The sequence below is a fragment of the Myxine glutinosa genome, chromosome 10, assembly GCF_964187855.1.
Source record: "Myxine glutinosa chromosome 10, kmMyxGlut1.1, whole genome shotgun sequence".
Lineage (NCBI taxonomy): Eukaryota > Metazoa > Chordata > Myxini > Myxiniformes > Myxinidae > Myxine > Myxine glutinosa.
This window is the reverse complement of record NC_136270.1, coordinates 17,751,046-17,768,545: the sequence shown is the minus strand read 5'-3', so window position 1 is coordinate 17,768,545 and position 17,500 is coordinate 17,751,046. Positions and strand designations below refer to the sequence as shown.

Below are 17,500 nucleotides of genomic sequence, written 5' to 3'. Positions count from 1 at the left end.
GTGGAGGCGGTGAAGGGGTTCCCGCGCCCCACACGATCAAGGGGCTCCAGGAGTTCCTGGGCATGGTAAACTTTTACCATCGGTTCCTGCCCCGCATCGCCCAGCTCCTGCGCCCCTTACACGAGGCCCTTCGAGGGAAGCCGGGCAAAGGTGACGTTACCTGGACCGAGCAGATGGACGCGGCGTTCTCGGGCGCGAAGCTCGCCTTGGCCAACGCCACCATGCTCGCGCACCCGGCGCTCGATGCACCGATCGCCCTCACCTCCGACGCCTCGGACTACGCGGTGGGCGCGGTGTACGAGCAATGGGTGCATGGAGCTTGGCAACCGCTGGCGTTCTTCAGCCGGCAGCTTCGCCCGCCCGAACGCCGTTACAGCACCTTCGACCGCGAGTTGCTTGGGCTTCACCTGGCGGTCAGGCACTTCCGCCATCTGCGCGAGGGCCGTGCGTTCACGGCCTTCGTCGACCACAAGCCGCTGGTTTTCGCGATGGGCAAGGTCGCCGAGCCGTGGTCGGCCCGGCAACAGCGTCACCTCGCGGCCGTGTCCGAGTACACGACGGACATCCGGCACGTCACGGGAAAGGACAACCCGGTGGCCGATTGCCTTTCCCGGGCCGTCGCCCACGCAGTCCACCTTGGCATCGACTATGCCCGGATGGCAGCGGACCGGGCCGCCGACCCCAGGGTCCAGGCCCTGCGGACCGCCGTCACGGGCCTCCGCGTCACCGAGGTGCCCTTCGACGGCGCGGGCACGGCCCTCGTTTGTGACGTCTCCCTCGGGCGGCCTCGCCCCATCGTGCCCGCAGGCTGGCAGCGCCAGGTTTTTGACGCCATCCACTGCCTGTCCCACCCGGGCACGAGGGCCTCCCAGCGGTTGGTCGCCGACAAGTTTGTCTGGCATGGCCTCCGGAAGGCCGTCCGCGGCTGGGCCAGGACGTGCCTCGCGTGCCAGCCCGCAAAGGTGCACCGACACACCCAGGCCCCCTTGGCCCCGTTTACGGTGCCGGAACGTCGGTTCGACCACGTTCACGTGGACCTGGTGCCCTCGCGGGGTTTCACCCATGTCCTCACCATGGTGGACCGCACCACCCGGTGGCCGGAGGCCGTGCCGTTGGCGGCGACGACGGCGGCAGACGTTGCGCAGGCGTTCATTGCCACCTGGGTCGCCCGGTTCGGCGCCCCCTCGGACATCTCGTCCGACCGCGGCCCCCAGTTCACCTCGGAGCTCTGGGCCGCGGTCGCGCGGGGGCTCGGGGTCCAGCTGCACCGAACCACGGCCTACCACCCCCAGGCCAACGGCCTGTGCGAGCGATTCCACCGCTCGTTGAAGGCCGCGCTCCGGGCCACCCTCCGCGACGGCGGCTGGGTCGACAGGTTCCCCTGGGTCCTGCTGGGCCTCCGGACGGCGCCCAAGGAGGACCTGCGCGCATCCGCGGCGGAATTGGTCTTTGGACAACCGCTGCGGGTGCCGGGCGAGTTCCTCCCCAACCCCACGGCACCTTGGTCCGCGGCGCAGGAGCGTTCTGCGCTGCAGGAGACCACCCGGGGGTTCGCCCCGGTGCCGACGGCGCACCACGGGCACCCTCCTACACACGTCGCCCCGGAGCTTCGCACCGCGGAGTACGTCTTCGTCCGGCACGACGCCCACCGGACACCACTGCGGCCCCCGTACGAGGGGCCTTTCCGCGTGCTGGAGACCGGGGTGAAACATTTCACCCTGGACATCGGCGGCACTCCTGACCGGGTCTCCATAGACCGCCTCAAGCCGGCCCACCTCGACGTGGACCACCCACCGCCGGTGGCTCGGCCCCCGTGTCGGGGACGCCCCCCTGCGGGCGGGCCACCGTGTCGGGGCCGCCCCCCTGCGGGCGGGCCCCCGCGTCGGGGCCGCCCCCCTGCGGGCGGACCCCCGGCACCGCCCAGCCCTGCAGGCACGCCACCCCCCGGGCACCCATCCCGCCGGGGGCATCCCACCTGGCATCCCTGCACCCCGGACGCCGCTGGTCGCCAGAGGGCGCTTCGGCCGGGTCATCCGTTTGCCCCGCAAACTGGCCCTCCAGGTGCGCGGGAATTCTGGGGGGGCGCGTGTGGCGGACACGAAAGCCCACTGGCGTGGTGACATCATTCCGTGCACCAAGTGGGCGGCGGCCACGCCCGAGGGGTAGGCGTGGCCTCAGGATATACACCGGGCGCGCCAGCCGCCAGTGCTACAGTGACCTCTTTGGAATAAAGAACTATAAACTCACCGCGTTGTCCGCTTCCTCCTTGGTAGCAAGTCACGCGCGTCGTACCGCGTGCTTCATAATAATAAATAAACTTCTAAAGTGTAATAATAAATAATATTCTAAAGTCTAATTATTTCCAAAGGGTAATTCTAATAGGATCGAAAGGGTAATTCTTATGGGTTTTGTTCTTTTCTAGGCTTTGCCTATTTCATATTAAAAATGCCAAACTGAATCTCTTCCTTCAGACACTCGTGCGATTATTTTTTCTGAACAATTATTATGTTTCGTCGGTGTTTTCCAATGAATCCTCGGATGGACGAACGGATGGATCCCAATAATTTTTTTTCCTAATTATGAATTCTTTGATCAGTTGATGGTCGAACTTCGGATCGACGATAAATTAGATTGGCGTCCCGTCTGCTGGAATTAAGATATCCCACGGTGTCCTTCGCCAAGAGTAGGACATGGTGTGCCGCGGCTCTTGGGGCAAATTGCATCAGCGGCTCAGCTGCTCCTCTCAGCAACGATGAACCAGCAACCCGGATTCGTAAATACCCCCCCGCCCCCCCCCCCAGTCCAGCCATTGTGCCTTCGCTTACATTCGGAGCGATTTAAGGGAACTCCACACCCACGGATGACGAACATTTCATAAATCATTTCGAAATCGAGAAAAAGCGAACGTTCATGATGTAAATGTAATTTGGACTTTGTGTCCTTTAAAAATTTTTTTTTCCTCGCAATTAAAATTTACACTTTCGCGCGCCACAACTAATACCCACAATACAGTGCGCGGGCGGCCATCTTGCCGCGGCCTAGCAGGCAGCGGGCTGTAGGCCAGACGTTTGTTTCCTTTACGGCCTTCTGGTTTTTTTTTTATCTTGTTGTTTGCGTATGGTTTTTCTGTTGCTTCGTCGTTTGAATTTTTTCGAATCGGAATACTTTCCTTCTCTATTATCTCCACCATTTATGTCCTCTCTTGCTATCTATTTTCCCTTCGTAGTTTCACTCCTGTTCTGTCTGAGATAACTTGTGTTACCTTTTTGCACCTCCTTTTCTGTCTCTCGGCTGTGTTTCCATCGAACGGACAGAATGAGTGGAAGTACGCCGTACATCGGGAGTAAGATTAGCTTGGTGTCCAAGGCAGGGATCCGGTACGAGGGAGTTTTGTACACCATTGACCCTGAGAACTCGACTGTGGCTCTTGCCAAAGGTGCGAACCCCACACCTTGCAACGATATTTCCTGGTTGTTTGAGTTAATAATTTGTTGTTACCGACATGTTAATCACAGAAATGTCACCGAGTTCGTGAACGGAAACTACGAATTACAAATGAGTTGTTGAAAGCACTTGAAGCAAACATCGAAGGAGAATGGGCGACTGCAATGGACGACGTTATGATCTTCCGGGGTCTTTTGTTTTGTTGAGAATGTATGGAAAGGAGGTGATGATTGATGTGGTAGTGAAGGGGTAATGTGTTGTGTGAGAGGTGGTAGTGAAAGGGTAATGTGTTGTGTGAGAGGTGTTAGTGAAGGGTAATGTGTTGTGTGAGGTGGTAGTGAAGGCCGAAGGGGGTAATGACTAATGTGTTGTGTGGGTGGTGGTAGTGAAGGGGTAATGTGTTGTGTGAGAGGTGGTAGTGAAGGGGTAATGTGTTGTGTAGTTGGTGGTAGTGAAGTGGTAATGTGTTGTGTAGTTGGTGGTAGTGAAGTGGTAATGTGTTGTGTAGTTGGTGGTAGTGAAGTGTTAATGTGTTGTGTCGTAGGTGGTAGTGAAGTGGTAATGTGTTGTGTAGTCGGTGGTAGTGAAGTGGTAATGTGTTGTGTAGTCGGTGGTAGTGAAGTGGTAATGTGTGGTGTAGTCGGTGGTAGTGATGTGATGTGTTGTGTCGTAGATGGTAGTGATGTGTTGTGTCGTAGGTGGTAGTGATGTGTTGTGTCGTAGGTGGTAGTGGTGTGTTGTGTCGTAGGTGGTAGTGATGTGTTGTGTCGTAGGTGGTGGTGATGTGTTGTGTAGTAGGTGGTAGTGAAGTGGTGATGTGTTGTGTAGTAGGTGGTAGTGAAGTGGTGATGTGTTGTGTAGTAGGTGGTAGTGAAGTGGTGATGTGTTGTGTAGTAGTTGGTAGTGAAGTAGTAATGTGTTGTGTCGTAGGTGGTAGTGAAGGGGTAATATGTTGTGTTGGAGGTTGTTTTGTAGTGTGATATGTGGGAGGTGATGATTGAGGTGGTAGTGAAGAGGTGATGTGTTGTGTTGGAGGTTGTAGTGTAGTGTAATGTGATATGTGGGAGGTGATGATTGAGGTGGTAGTGAAGAGGTGTTGTGTTGTGTTGGAGGTTGTGGTGTAGTGTAGTGTGATATGTGGGAGGTGATGATTGAGGTGGTAGTGAAGAGATGATGTGTTGTGTTGGAGGTTGTTGTGTAGTGTAGTGTGATATGTGGGAGGTGATGATTGAGGTGGTAGTGAAGTGGTGATGTGTTGTGTTGGAGGTTGTAGTGTAGTGTAGTGTGATATGTGGGAGGTGATGATTGAGGTGGTAGTGAAGAGGTGTTGTGTTGGAGGTTGTAGCGTAGTGTAGTGTGATATGTGGGAGGTGATGATTGAGGTGGTAGGGAAGAGGTGATGTGTTGTGTTGGAGGTTGATGTGTAGTGTAGTGTGATATGTGGGAGGTGATGATTGAGGTGGTAGTGAAGAGGTGATGTGTTGTGTTGGAGGTTGTTTTGTAGTGTAGTGTGATATGTGGGAGGTGATGATTGAGGTGGTAGTGAAGAGGTGATGTGTTGTGTTGGAGGTTGTAGTGTAGTGTAGTGTGATATGTAGGAGGTGATGATTGAGGTGGTAGTGAAGAGGTGTTGTGTTGTGTTGGAGGTTGTAGTGTAGTGTGATATGTGGGAGGTGATGATTGAGGTGGTAGTGAAGAGGTGTTGTGTTGTGTTGGAGGTTGTAGCGTCGTGTAGTGTGATATGTGGGAGGTGATGATTTAGGTGGTAGTGAAGAGGTGTTGTGTTGTGTTGGAGGTTGTAGCGTAGTGTAGTGTGATATGTGGGAGGTGATGATTGAGGTGGTAGTGAAGAGGTGATGTGTTGTGTTGGAGGTTGTAGTGTAGTGTAGTGTGATATGTGGGAGGTGATGATTGAGGTGGTAGTGAAGAGGTGATGTGTTGTGTTGGAGGTTGTCGTGTAGTGTAGTGTGATATGTGGGAGTTGATGATTGAGGTGGTAGTGAAGAGGTGTTGTGTTGTGTTGGAGGTTGTAGCATAGCATAGTGTAGTGTGATATGTGGGAGGTGATGATTGAGGTGGTAGTGAAGAGGTGATGTGTTGTGTTGGAGGTTGTAGCGTAGTGTAGTGTGATATGTGGGAGGTGATGATTGAGGTGGTAGTGAAGAGGTGATGTGTTGTGTTGGAGGTTGTAGTGTAGTGTAGTGTGATATGTGGGAGTTGATGATTGAGGTGGTAGTGAAGAGGTGATGTGTTGTGTTGGAGGTTGTTGTGTAGTGTAGTGTGATATGTGGGAGGTGATGATTGAGGTGGTAGTGAAGAGGTGATGTGTTGTGTTGGAGGTTGTTGTGTAGTGTAGTGTGATATGTGGGAGGTGATGATTGAGGTGGTAGTGAAGAGGTGTTGTGTTGTGTTGGAGGTTGTTGTGTAGTGTAGTGTGATATGTGGGAGGTGATGATTGAGGTGGTAGTGAAGAGGTGATGTGTTGTGTTGGAGGTTGTTTTGTAGTGTAGTGTGATATGTGGGAGGTGATGATTGAGGTGGTAGTGAAGAGGTGTTGTGTTGTGTTGGAGGTTGTTGTGTAGTGTAGTGTGATATGTGGGAGGTGATGATTGAGGTGGTAGTGAAGAGGTGATGTGTTGTGTTGGAGGTTGTAGTGTAGTGTAGTGTAGTGTGTTATGTGGGAGTTGATTGAGGTGGTAGTGAAGAGGTGATGTGTTGTGTTGGAGGTTGTTTTGTAGTGTAGTGTGATATGTGGGAGGTGATGATTGAGGTGGTAGTGAAGAGGTGATGTGTTGTGTTGGAGGTTGTAGTGTAGTGTAGTGTAGTGTGTTATGTGGGAGTTGATTGAGGTGGTAGTGAAGAGGTGATGTGTTGTGTTGGAGGTTGTTGTGTAGTGTAGTGTAGTGTGTTATGTGGGAGTTGATTGAGGTGGTAGTGAAGAGGTGATGTGTTGTGTTGGAGGTTGTAGTGTAGTGTAGTGTAGTGTGTTATGTGGGAGTTGATTGAGGTGGTAGTGAAGAGGTGATGTGTTGTGTTGGAGGTTGTAGTGTAGTGTAGTGTAGTGTGTTATGTGGGAGTTGATTGAGGTGGTAGTGAAGAGGTGATGTGTTGTGTTGGAGGTTGTAGTGTAGTGTAGTGTAGTGTGTTATGTGGGAGTTGATTGAGGTGGTAGTGAAGAGGTGATGTGTTGTGTTGGAGGTTGTTGTGTAGTGTAGTGTGATATGTGGGAGGTGATGATTGAGGTGGTAGTGAAGAGGTGTTGTGTTGTGTTGGAGGTTGTTGTGTAGTGTAGTGTGATATGTGGGAGGTGATGATTGAGGTGGTAGTGAAGAGGTGATGTGTTGTGTTGGAGGTTGTTTTGTAGTGTCGTGTGATATGTGGGAGGTGATGATTGAGGTGGTAGTGAAGAGGTGTTGTGTTGTGTTGGAGGTTGTTGTGTAGTGTGATATGTGGGAGGTGGTGATTGAGGTGGTAGTGAAGAGGTGATGTGTTGTGTTGGAGGTTGTTTTGTAGTGTAGTGTGATATGTGGGAGGTGATGTTTGAGGTGGTAGTGAAGAGGTGATGTGTTGTGTTGGAGGTTGTAGTGTAGTGTGTTATGTGGGAGTTGATTGAGGTGGTAGTGAAGAGGTGATGTGTTGTGTTGGAGGTTGTTGTGTAGTGTAGTGTAGTGTGTTATGTGGGAGTTGATTGAGGTGGTAGTGAAGAGGTGATGTGTTGTGTTGGAGGTTGTAGTGTAGTGTAGTGTAGTGTGTTATGTGGGAGTTGATTGAGGTGGTAGTGAAGAGGTGATGTGTTGTGTTGGAGGTTGTAGTGTAGTGTAGTGTAGTGTGTTATGTGGGAGTTGATTGAGGTGGTAGTGAAGAGGTGATGTGTTGTGTTGGAGGTTGTAGTGTAGTGTAGTGTGTTATGTGGGAGTTGATTGAGGTGGTAGTGAATGGGTGGTATATTCATTATATTTCATTTTATTACATTATCTATTTCTGTATTTTAATAGTTCGTTTACAACAGGCATTTGTTTTGGTCTGAGAGGATGCTGTAGAGATCACGCACCTACCTTTGAATTGTCTATCCTGGGTTTGATTCCTGACCCAACTATAAACTCTCGCATTGGTACTTTGCAGGCCATGCGGTGCATTGCACCAGGAAGTGCACCGTCCCTTGGATGAGCGTTAAGCCTGTTGTCCCGTCTGTTAGCGTTAGTTGGTGGATGTTAAAGATGACCACGGTGTCTTTCATGAGGAGGTGAGTTATCGCTGGCACCCTGAACAAATTAAATCGGTTGAATGCCGGGCCCAGACAACCGGTTCGTGAAAGACTTGGGTCAAAAACTGTTCCGCCGACCCCACATCGTGGGAACAATTGGAGTCGTCGCAGTAATCGTAGTTGTTGTAGTCGTAGACACTAGCCATTTGTTGTGGTAGCAAGTTTGACTCGTTCATCCTTTAAATATGTCTCAGGAGCTATTTTAATGGTGAATGTTGCTGTGAATGAATACATTTGATATTCAAAAATAAGCGGCAGTTACCTTTCTGTAGATCGTTGCCCTCCTCCGAATAAAATGAGAATATCCAGTGTCAAAGTGAGTCATCAATACTGTGGCTCCGATGTTCATGAGGGAAAACAAGTGTTATTTGTTCCTGCTTAGATGGTCGTAAGATTGTTTTTAAAAGTACGGTATTAAAATTCCAAAACACAATATGGAAACGGAATATTGTGCACCAACAAGGTCCTCATTTCAAGGAAGCCTTTGAGCATCTGTGTTTGTTTTTAACTGAAATTTGGATCATTGATGGACTTGGAGTGAAGTTGGAAGGAGATCCAAAACGATTCTGAAGGAAAAGTGGATGTTGAATTGCATTGGACGACCGTTAAATATTTTGCTTTTTAATCGGAGTGGATCGATCCGTTATAAAGAAGACAGATTTTCAAAGAAGACAGTTTGAGAAAGAGGTGAATTCATGAGGTGTTTATTTTATAAACCTTTCACGAATCGCACTTGAGCAACGTGGATAGTATGAAAGATGAAACGGACTTTTTGGTTCCTCACAATCTCTCGTTTTTCTTCCTCTTGTTGCGTCCCAGTGCAGCCGCTTTAGTTCCTCTCGCCTCCGGCATTTGTTTTGCTGAGCTTTTCCCTCTGGTTTCTCTTTTGATTTGGATAAAAAAAACCAAAACGTTTGGCAACAGCAACTACACCTTTCCAATCAAGAGATGAGGACTGATAACTTTTTCTGATGACGATCTACCAAATGGTTCGCCCTTGATTGGGTTCGGGTAGAGACGTTCAGCGATGTCCCTTTCCTTGCCTGCCCGTGCACGCAGTACGCTCGTTTGGTACGGAGGAGCGCCCAGCAGAGCGGCCGGTCGCACCTCGAGATGAGATATTCGAGTACATCGTGTTCCGAGGCAGTGATATTAAGGACATCACTGTTTGTGAGTCTCCCAAGCCCCCACGACCATTTCCTCAAGACCCTGCCATTGTCCAGGTACCGGTTTTTCTACATAGAATCCAAGTGGAGCTTTCTGTTCAAGTCAAAACATTTGAAACGATATCGTGTTCCTAAACCTTACCTTGGTTGTTGCTCCCTGTTGTCTTTCATTGCTGCAGAAGTCTTTGAGTGTTCAGCCGGGCTGTATGTGTAGAATGTACATTTTGAACTGTTTCTACCATTCCTCGACCCCACTTTAACTTTAACCTCCCCTCTATAGTCGTCTCTCGGTTCTGCACCTGGATTCCAGCCATCTGGCACATATGGGAACTTCACTGGCATGTCTCCTTATGGACAGCTTGGACAGGCTCCCTTCATCACCCCAACCTATAATCCTCTAGGAGTTGGTGAGTTGCATGTTTGGTTCCTGTGTTTTGTCCATCTCCAGTGCCTTCAGAAAGTATTGTCACCCATTGACTTTTTCACATTTTGTTGTGTTACAGCCTGAATTTCAAATGAATTACATTGAGATGTTTTTTTATCACTGATCTACACATAATACCCCATAATGTTAGTGGAATTGTTTGTTTATTTTTTTACAAAATAATAAAAAAGGAAAAGCTGAAATGTTTTAAGTCACTAAGTATTCAACCCCCTTTGCTATGACACTACAAATTGAGCTCAGGTGCATCCAATTTCCTTTGATCATCCTTGAGACGTCTCTACAACCTGATTGGAGTCCACCTGTGGTCAATCCAATTGTTTGGATATGATTTAGAAATAAACACCATTCTATATAAGGTCACACAGTTGACAGTGCATGTCAGAGCAGAAACTCTACCATGAAGTCCAATGTACTGTCCATAGAACTGTGAGATAGAATTTTGAGGAGGCGTAGATCTGGGGAAGGGTATAAAACAATTTTTAGCGTTGAAAGTTCCCAAGAGCACAGTGAGCTCCATTATTAGAAAATGGAAAGAATATGGAATGACCCAAACTCTTCCTAGAGATGGCCATCTGTCCAAACTGAGCAACCGGGCAAGACGAACCTTGGTCAGGGAGGTGCCCAAGAACTCCATGACGACTGACAGAACTACAGAGTTCCTTGGGTGAGATGGGAAAACCTGCCGGACTACAGTCTCTGCAGCACTTTACAAGTCCAGGCTTTATTTGCGTGGCCAGACAAAAACCACTCCTGAGTAAAAACCACATGACAGCTCGACTGTAGTTTCCAAAAAGGCGTGTGAAAGACTCTGAGAGCATGAGACAAAAGATTCTGTGGTCTGACGAGACGAAAATTGAGCTATTTGGCCTGAATGCAAAGCGCTACATCTGGTGGAAACTGGGAACGGCTCATCATGCATCCAACACCATCCCTACCATCATGCTATGGGGATGCTTTTCAGTGGCAGGGACTGGGAGATTTGTAAGCATAGAGGGAACAATGAATGGAGCCGAATACAGGCAAATCCTTGAGAACCTGCTTCAGAGTGCAAAATAACTGAGTGCTGCGAAGATTTATGTTCCAACAGGGCAATGATCCCAAGCATACAGCCAAAGCAACACTGGAATGGTTTCAGAACAACAACGTGAAAGTCCGTGAGTTGCCCAGCCAAAGCCCAGACTTGAATCCCATTGAGAATCTGTGAACAGCCATCTTTAAGGGGTGATGTGTTGTGTGGGAGGTGGTAGTGAAGGGGTAATGTGCTGTGTGGGTGGTGGTAGTGAAGGGGTAATGTGTTGTGTGGGTGGTGGTAGTGAAGGGGTAATGTGTTGTGTGGGTGGTGGTAGTGAAGGAGTATTGTGTTGTGTGAGAGGTGGTAGTGAAGGGGTAATGTGTTGTGTGGGTGGTGGTAGTGAAGGAGTAATGTGTTGTGTGGGTGGTGGTAGAGAAGGGGTAATGTGTTGTGTGAGAGGTGGTAGTGTTGGGTAGTAGGTGGTAGTGAAGTGGTGATGTGATGTGTGGGAGGTGGTAGTGAAGGGGTAATGTGTTGTGTAGTCGGTGGTCGTGAAGTGGTGATGTGATATGTGGGAGGTGATGATTGAGGTGGCAGTGAAGAGGTGATGTGTTGTGTTGGAGGTTGTCGTGTCTTAAAGATGAAGACTTAAAGATGGCTGTTCACCGATGCTCTCCATCCAACTTGACAGAGCTTGAGAAAATCTGCAAGGAAGAATGGGAGAAACTCCCCAAATCCAGATGTGCAAAGTTGATAGACACACCCAAGAAGACTTGAAGCTGTAATTGCTGGCAAAGGCGCTTCAACAGAGTATTGAATCAGGGGGTTGAATACTTGTGTATATTATATATTTCTGTATTTCATATTTATTTTTTATTTTTTTTCATTCCTGTAAAAACATTCCATTTTGACATTATGGGGTGGCAACTGGAAAAAGTCAGATGTGACCACGATACCCTACAGCACTCTCAGTACCAGAGTATAGTTCAGATGTCAGATTTATGACACCCCAGCTTTGGTAGCACCCCACAAAGACTGAGAATCCTCCATAGGGCATCCCGATTCACCAAGTTAAACACTTTTGCGAGATCAACATTGGATGCAAGCAGCCCGTGCTGAAGCTCTTGCCTGCGTTAGGTGAGGACCCAAAGAGCAAGGATGTGGTCAATCGTTGACCTCTTTTGGTGTACAATCAGACGGCTCTGGTTGCTGGTGCTCGAGCTTTTAAGAATGGTGGCAAACTATTAAGAATTATCTGAGCCAAAGACCTTGCCAGGCACAGAGTAGCGTTACTCCTCGCTAGTTGTTGCAGTCTTGGGGCGATCACCCTCCCCTTCGCAGAGAGAGGGACAACACGGTGCCTCTTCCTGTCAGTTGGGATGATTCCCGTGCTCATTCTAATTTTGTTTTGTTACTTTTGTTGATTTTCTCCATGTTCCATTCAGATAATTATTTCTACCTTTATGGTACCAATATTGATGTAATTATTACACACACTCCACGTATAAAGCATTCGGGTTTCCTCGGATCTCTTTAACCAAGAAACATATCTCGGTTATTACGTTACACTCATGGTCTAGTACAAGAACCTAACATTCAAACAAAATTCTCGACTCCAAGATGCTTTGCGCCTTAAACTAGTTCTGTTACAACAGGGAGTTCACTGTCATCACTTGCACCTGGAGCAGCGATCCGAGGCACACCTGTGTCACGTGCTGGACTTTTCCCCGACACGAGTTTCACACCCGACCTCCTGTCTCCCAAGAGTCGACTCACTTTGCAAGGTTTGTTCTTTGAAAACCTTTTGCCCTAGATGAGAAAGCTAAATACATCGCTAATTTTGAAACAGAATGTATACTGTAGTTGGTTAGCAGTTCTAAAAGTTGTACTTTGATGGGAAAAGACAGTTGATAGAAATTTTTTGTTGATTGTTTACAAACCCTTTTGTTTATACAGTGGATGTTAATTTGAGGTACTAGAGGGCCACAGACACAGAAAATCATGTTTGGTTTAATTAATAGATTTAGATATTGCTTCACTTAACATTTAATCGTTGTTCGTTTTTTGATAAATATCTTGGCAGGAAGATATTGTCGTGTGGTTTGCACAGTTAAGACCGGTCGGATGGAATCGAGCTTTAATGGAGGCGTTTATTCAATCGATGGCAGATCATACGCGAGACGGAATGAACAATGCCGACTTACCTTCACGGCCGCAGGCGTCTTCAACCTGAAATCAATAATTCAACCAAAACGGATGTGAAATGTACAGGGGAAAATAATGAAAGGATTTATTTAATAAATATCGGGACAGGGAAACGCGATGATCAAAACTAAACAATATTCCTAAATCGGGATCCCGCACACCTCGCTTCACATACAGAACAATGGGAGGATAAATAAAAGAAACGCTGTGTGCGCGTTTGTGTCGGGCTTATCTCAGTCTGTATGTTGGGTTGGTCCGTTCAAGCTCCGTCTGACGTGGCTCTGGTCGGCGCGAACCACTCGGCCCCGTTTGCTGGCGCGAACACCGGCCTTCTGCACAGTCCGTCCCACGCCACACAGCACAGCACTTGCACGCAGGCACCAGGTGAGGATGACCGTCGGCGCCCACCGTCTTTCCAACGTCCAAGCGGAACAGGTCCAACAGGGAAGAGCGAGAGGTTATACTCACCGTCCCGTGACGTCAGCCCTCCTCTCCCCCAACCAGCGCGGTGCCCCTCGACTTCTCGAATCTTCTCGCCGTGTTGGTGTCCTGTCATTGGCCGAGCGCTTTTTGCCCTTCGTGTCATTCCATCCTTCGGTGGCCAATCAGTCTACCGCTTCCTTCCACCTTCCTTTCACCAATCTCTTACCCCATGGTGCGATCTTCCCATCAAAACCCTCTTGACCAATCACGTGCCAAGTGGGCGTGGCCTCAGCCTGCCTTGCATGATGTTCCATCGCCATGATGGCGTACTGCGCGGCCGCTGACTGTTGGTTCCTCCGGTCAGTCTTGTCGTCTTGTGGCGGAGGGGGAATTAATTAATGTGGTGCACTAATGGGCCTATCTAATGTATTAGTCTGGGATCCGAGACCTCAAAATTTGATTTTGAAGTGACACCCCTGCTATAAAATGTTTGACCCCTAGATCATGTCTGTGGGGGTGTTAGCCACCAGAAAAGTGACTTTAGCAAGGTAGTTTGGATTGCGCGAATTCTGTAGGGACATTTTTTAACTTGGGGCGTGAACTGTAAAAAAGCAAGAAATTTAGGGGTAGGGGAAATTCAATTGACCATATATCCCATAATACAGGGGTGAGTGCAACAAATTACCACTCATTCTTTTTGTTATAAAGTTGGCTTTTATATGAAACATGATTCAACGTGATTGGACCATCCATGAGGTCAGCAGAGCTCAAAAGGTCACGGAAAGTGGGTTAAGCTAAAAGTTTAGCTCCTTTAGTAAATAAAATCACATTTTTCCTACTTCAAGCTCAATATAGCCAAACTTTTACACCCAAAATATGTTGTTTGTACCCCTCTGATGTTTTTGGGAAAGAAATGCCCCGACTGAACTTAACTTACTGGCATGTATGTCACTTTAGATTTGCATAACTTTTAAAAAATCACCAAAATCGGGCATTCACACTATCTATTTGCACGGTACTCTTCAACATGTTTTAAAACGACAAGTCATACCACATACTGTCTGGAAAAGTGTCATTACCTCTATTTACTCATCATCATCACCGTCATCAGTCAGAAGCCGTCCACATTTTTCTCTGTCGCCATTGCAGGCACATGCAATGATGCATGGTACTCCAGCTTTCGCACAAGGGCAATTCTTCAGGCAGTTCGGTTTCTTCTCATATTTGCAGTACTTCAACTTCGCAGCAGAAGGCTTTGATGGCTTGCTCTTCATGACAGGAATTAACCTGTCACCATCCACACTCCTGCCATACTCTTCAGGTGAAAGAAGCACTGGATTGCTGAGTGAAGCTTGCTTGTATAAGCTGATCTGACAAAGGCTCCTGAGAACGTGGAAGTGAAAAGCATCTTCTGTTGGAGGAAGGGAGCGCAGATCTAGTTTGCTAGATGCAAACAAGTGGGCGCGGAGCTTATCCAGGGATGAATACCCTGGCTTTCCGTAGAGATCACAAAAGAAGCTTCGTGCTTCAGTTATCACCTGATCATGTGCAGAAGGTCCGGATTCATGTCGGATGAAATTGGACAACGCTGGCTGTTTGTGAACATGCTGGAGTGCGACTTTCACTGCTCTCTTCTTACCCCGTTTGAAAGGATAGCTCACCAAATCACAACCTGACAGAATGTAGGAGATGAGCAGTGTGTCTGTGAGTGCCAATACGTCCTTTCCAACTGCTTTGGCCAACTCATTCACCAAGTCATGGATGGGGAGGAACAGATCATCCTTTTCCACCCATAACTCAACAACGCTTGTCAACCGAGGGAAATGATACATTGACAAGACGATGATATCTGTATCTGTAGCCTGAATGACAACTACGCTGTTGTCACAGCTAGCAATGTGAGCAAAGATTCTGGTGTCCGCCTCCTCGTGGTTAGGGCAGTACAGCTCATAAACATTGGTATGTTCCGTCTGCGTCACACGAGTTGCCTGGGCGTTGACCCCAAGGACCAGGCAGAAGCCATCAGGCCAGGATGACTCCTGGGACCAACGTGAAGCAAGATACGACAGCAGATTGGTCTTGTTACAAGGGTTTGACAGGAATGTGTTCCAATCAGGGATTTTCATGATGTCCGCTGGAACAAACTCTGGCAAGTTGGTATTTGACTCCCGTCTCTGGCGTTCATCCCCTTTTAGACTCTTCAACCCAAAATCATATTGATCACCCACGAAATGCACTTCAGTGCAATGTCTGGGTTTCATGTTCAAGAGTTTGTTCCTGTACCTTTCCTGAAGTTGGTCAAATGTACTCGAACCAAGTGTGTTGAACCGCTGGATGAATGCCATTGCATTGACTACATAAACTGCATCAGATGCAGAAGGAGGCAACTCTTTTAACGGTTCCCATGACTCAGCAACCTCTGCCTGTAGAGTGGATAGATAGTTGGATTTGCAACCTTTGCGCATGGAAAATCCATTCTTCTCTGGCTCAAACAACGAGGGAGGGTACTCAAGCCATTCGTAACTAAATGCCTCAGTCCGTGCCTCATCACTCAGGTCCTGTGCGAAACAAAGTGCCCTTGTCACTGCACTCTCCTCTCTGATGACTTCTTTCACAGTGTCCATCTTTTTCTTACTTTTCTTCAGATGCGTGGCGAATGTTTCTATCTTCGGTTGGACAATCTTGTCTGCATTCGTTGTCGTGGCAGCATCCATTGCCTCCAAGCCTAGACGGTTGGCATCTACCAGGGTAGTTGCTGCAAGAATCTGACCTGTGGATATGTTCATTAGTTTATCTGTTGCAAGTGAAGGATCGAATGGGTTTTGCATCTTCTCTTCCACGGTCCGTTTGATCTGCAACACGGCTTCCATGTCGTCTTTCCTCAGCTTCCCGTGGTGGTCAGATTGCGGCGAGGCCATGTGTGCCATCTGTTTTACACTTTCAGAGACAGAGGTCATGAACGGTAGAGCCTTGATGTACTTTTCTCGTGCTGATTCAGACTGTGTTATACCCTTAAAGAGGCTTGTTTTTCCTTCCCTATTGTAGGTCTGTTCAAGGGCAAGGTCTGTCCACACACCATTAAAGTCGCCTGCAGTCTGGTGAACTGTGAATTTGCCAGCTGCAAACTCCTCGTGCACTTCTGGTGCTGTTTCTGGAAGCTTTTGCATCTCACTGAGATAGATCGGAAGGCAGGACATGTACTTACTATGGCCGGAAGCAAAGGTATAGGGTAGCATATTCTGTACCTCTTGTAAGTGCTGTTGCCACAGCCCAGCTCTCTCAGCATGGATGTAACGCCTTAGGATAAGCAGCATGTCTATGTACATGCTCCAAAGATGGGCTGTCACTCCTAATCCCTTCTCAAAATCTCCCCAGAGTGACTCCAGTGACTCTAGGCATTTCATGACTTCCTTCATGAGTGCAGCAAATTCGTCCTTCTCTTTCCTGTCAAAGGCATTTCTAAGACTTTCAAGCAGAGACGAAAGCAAAGAAAGTGTCTCCTCAGTCTTCTCGAACAACAGCCATTTCTCAAATGCCTCCCACTTCAGCATGAACAATGCCTCACTCAACCATGAATGATAACGGACCATCTTATAATAATCTTTTCCTGCCATGACTTTATTGGCTGTACCTCGACCACAGATATCACTAGAAACCAGAATGTCCTCTATGCCACTCTCCATTATGAAAAATCCAATAGATCCCAAGAAGTTCTGGGCAATATGGAATCCTCCAAGTCGAACAATAACATCTTTGTACTTTTCCGATTCCTTCCTAAACAACCCCTTTACTATGTCATATATCGCCTGGTCACAAGTCACCACCGTCTTAGCCTGACCCATCTTAAGACTCAAGGAGACAAAGTAGTCCAATGAGGTCTGGACTACATCTGCGTTGGTTGGGTTTTGTGGAAGCAATGGTCCATAACCAATCTTTGTTTTCTCTATGTATGTTTGTATGTTTGTTACGTAAATAATAATTGACAAGAAGGAAGCTTGCTCCAGCTAGGGAGGCTGAAGATCGATGGTAATCATAAAGATCAGCAAGAGTGAAGCAAGTTGCTGAAACAAATGTAGCATAATAATCACTAGCACCACTCAAAAGATGAAAAGCATCAACCACCACAGTAAACCATCACTATTACGATCAATATAGGCCAGAAACAGTAGAGGGATGCAAAGAACATATTGTGACATATACATATGTGAATTATTTGATAAAGGAGCTAAATTTTCAGCTTAACCCACTTTCCGTGACCTTTTGACCTCTGCTGACCTCATGGATGGTCCAATCACGTTGAATCATATTTCATATAAAAGCCAACTTTATAACAAAAAGAATGAGTGGTAATTTGTTGCACTCACCCCTGTATTATGGGATATATGGTCAATTGAACTTCCCCTACCCCTAAATTTCTTACTTTTTTACAGTTGACGCCCCAAGTTAAAAAACGTCCTTACAGAATTCGCGCAATCCAAACTACCTTGCTAAAGTCACTTTTCTGGTGGCTAACACCCCCACAGACATGATCTAGGGGTCAA

At 48.0% G+C, this 17,500-nt stretch overlaps 1 protein-coding gene and 1 long non-coding RNA gene across 3 annotated transcripts in view; both read left to right on the top strand.

The window, feature by feature from the left end:
* Positions 1–3,005: 3,005 nt before the first annotated feature.
* Positions 3,006–17,500, top strand: part of LOC137434201 (protein LSM14 homolog A) — a 41,315-nt gene continuing 26,820 nt past the window's right edge. The window contains exons 1-5 of one of the 2 annotated variants that reach the window (XM_068126978.2): positions 3,006–3,055; positions 3,315–3,436; positions 8,768–8,931; positions 9,155–9,281; positions 11,987–12,115. In XM_068126978.2, coding sequence (XP_067983079.1) covers positions 3,316–3,436; positions 8,768–8,931; positions 9,155–9,281; positions 11,987–12,115 — 541 coding nt within the window. In that variant the 5' untranslated portion in view covers positions 3,006–3,055; position 3,315. Of the gene's footprint in view, positions 3,067–3,314; positions 3,437–8,767; positions 8,932–9,154; positions 9,282–11,986; positions 12,116–17,500 lie in introns of both variants that reach the window. The other variant, XM_068126977.2, reaches the window with a different exon arrangement.
* On the top strand, positions 3,797–7,146 carry LOC144893992 (uncharacterized). Its single transcript, XR_013624671.1, has 4 exons — positions 3,797–4,407; positions 4,937–6,091; positions 6,643–6,796; positions 7,092–7,146. It is a non-coding gene; the product is annotated as an uncharacterized LOC144893992 (long non-coding RNA).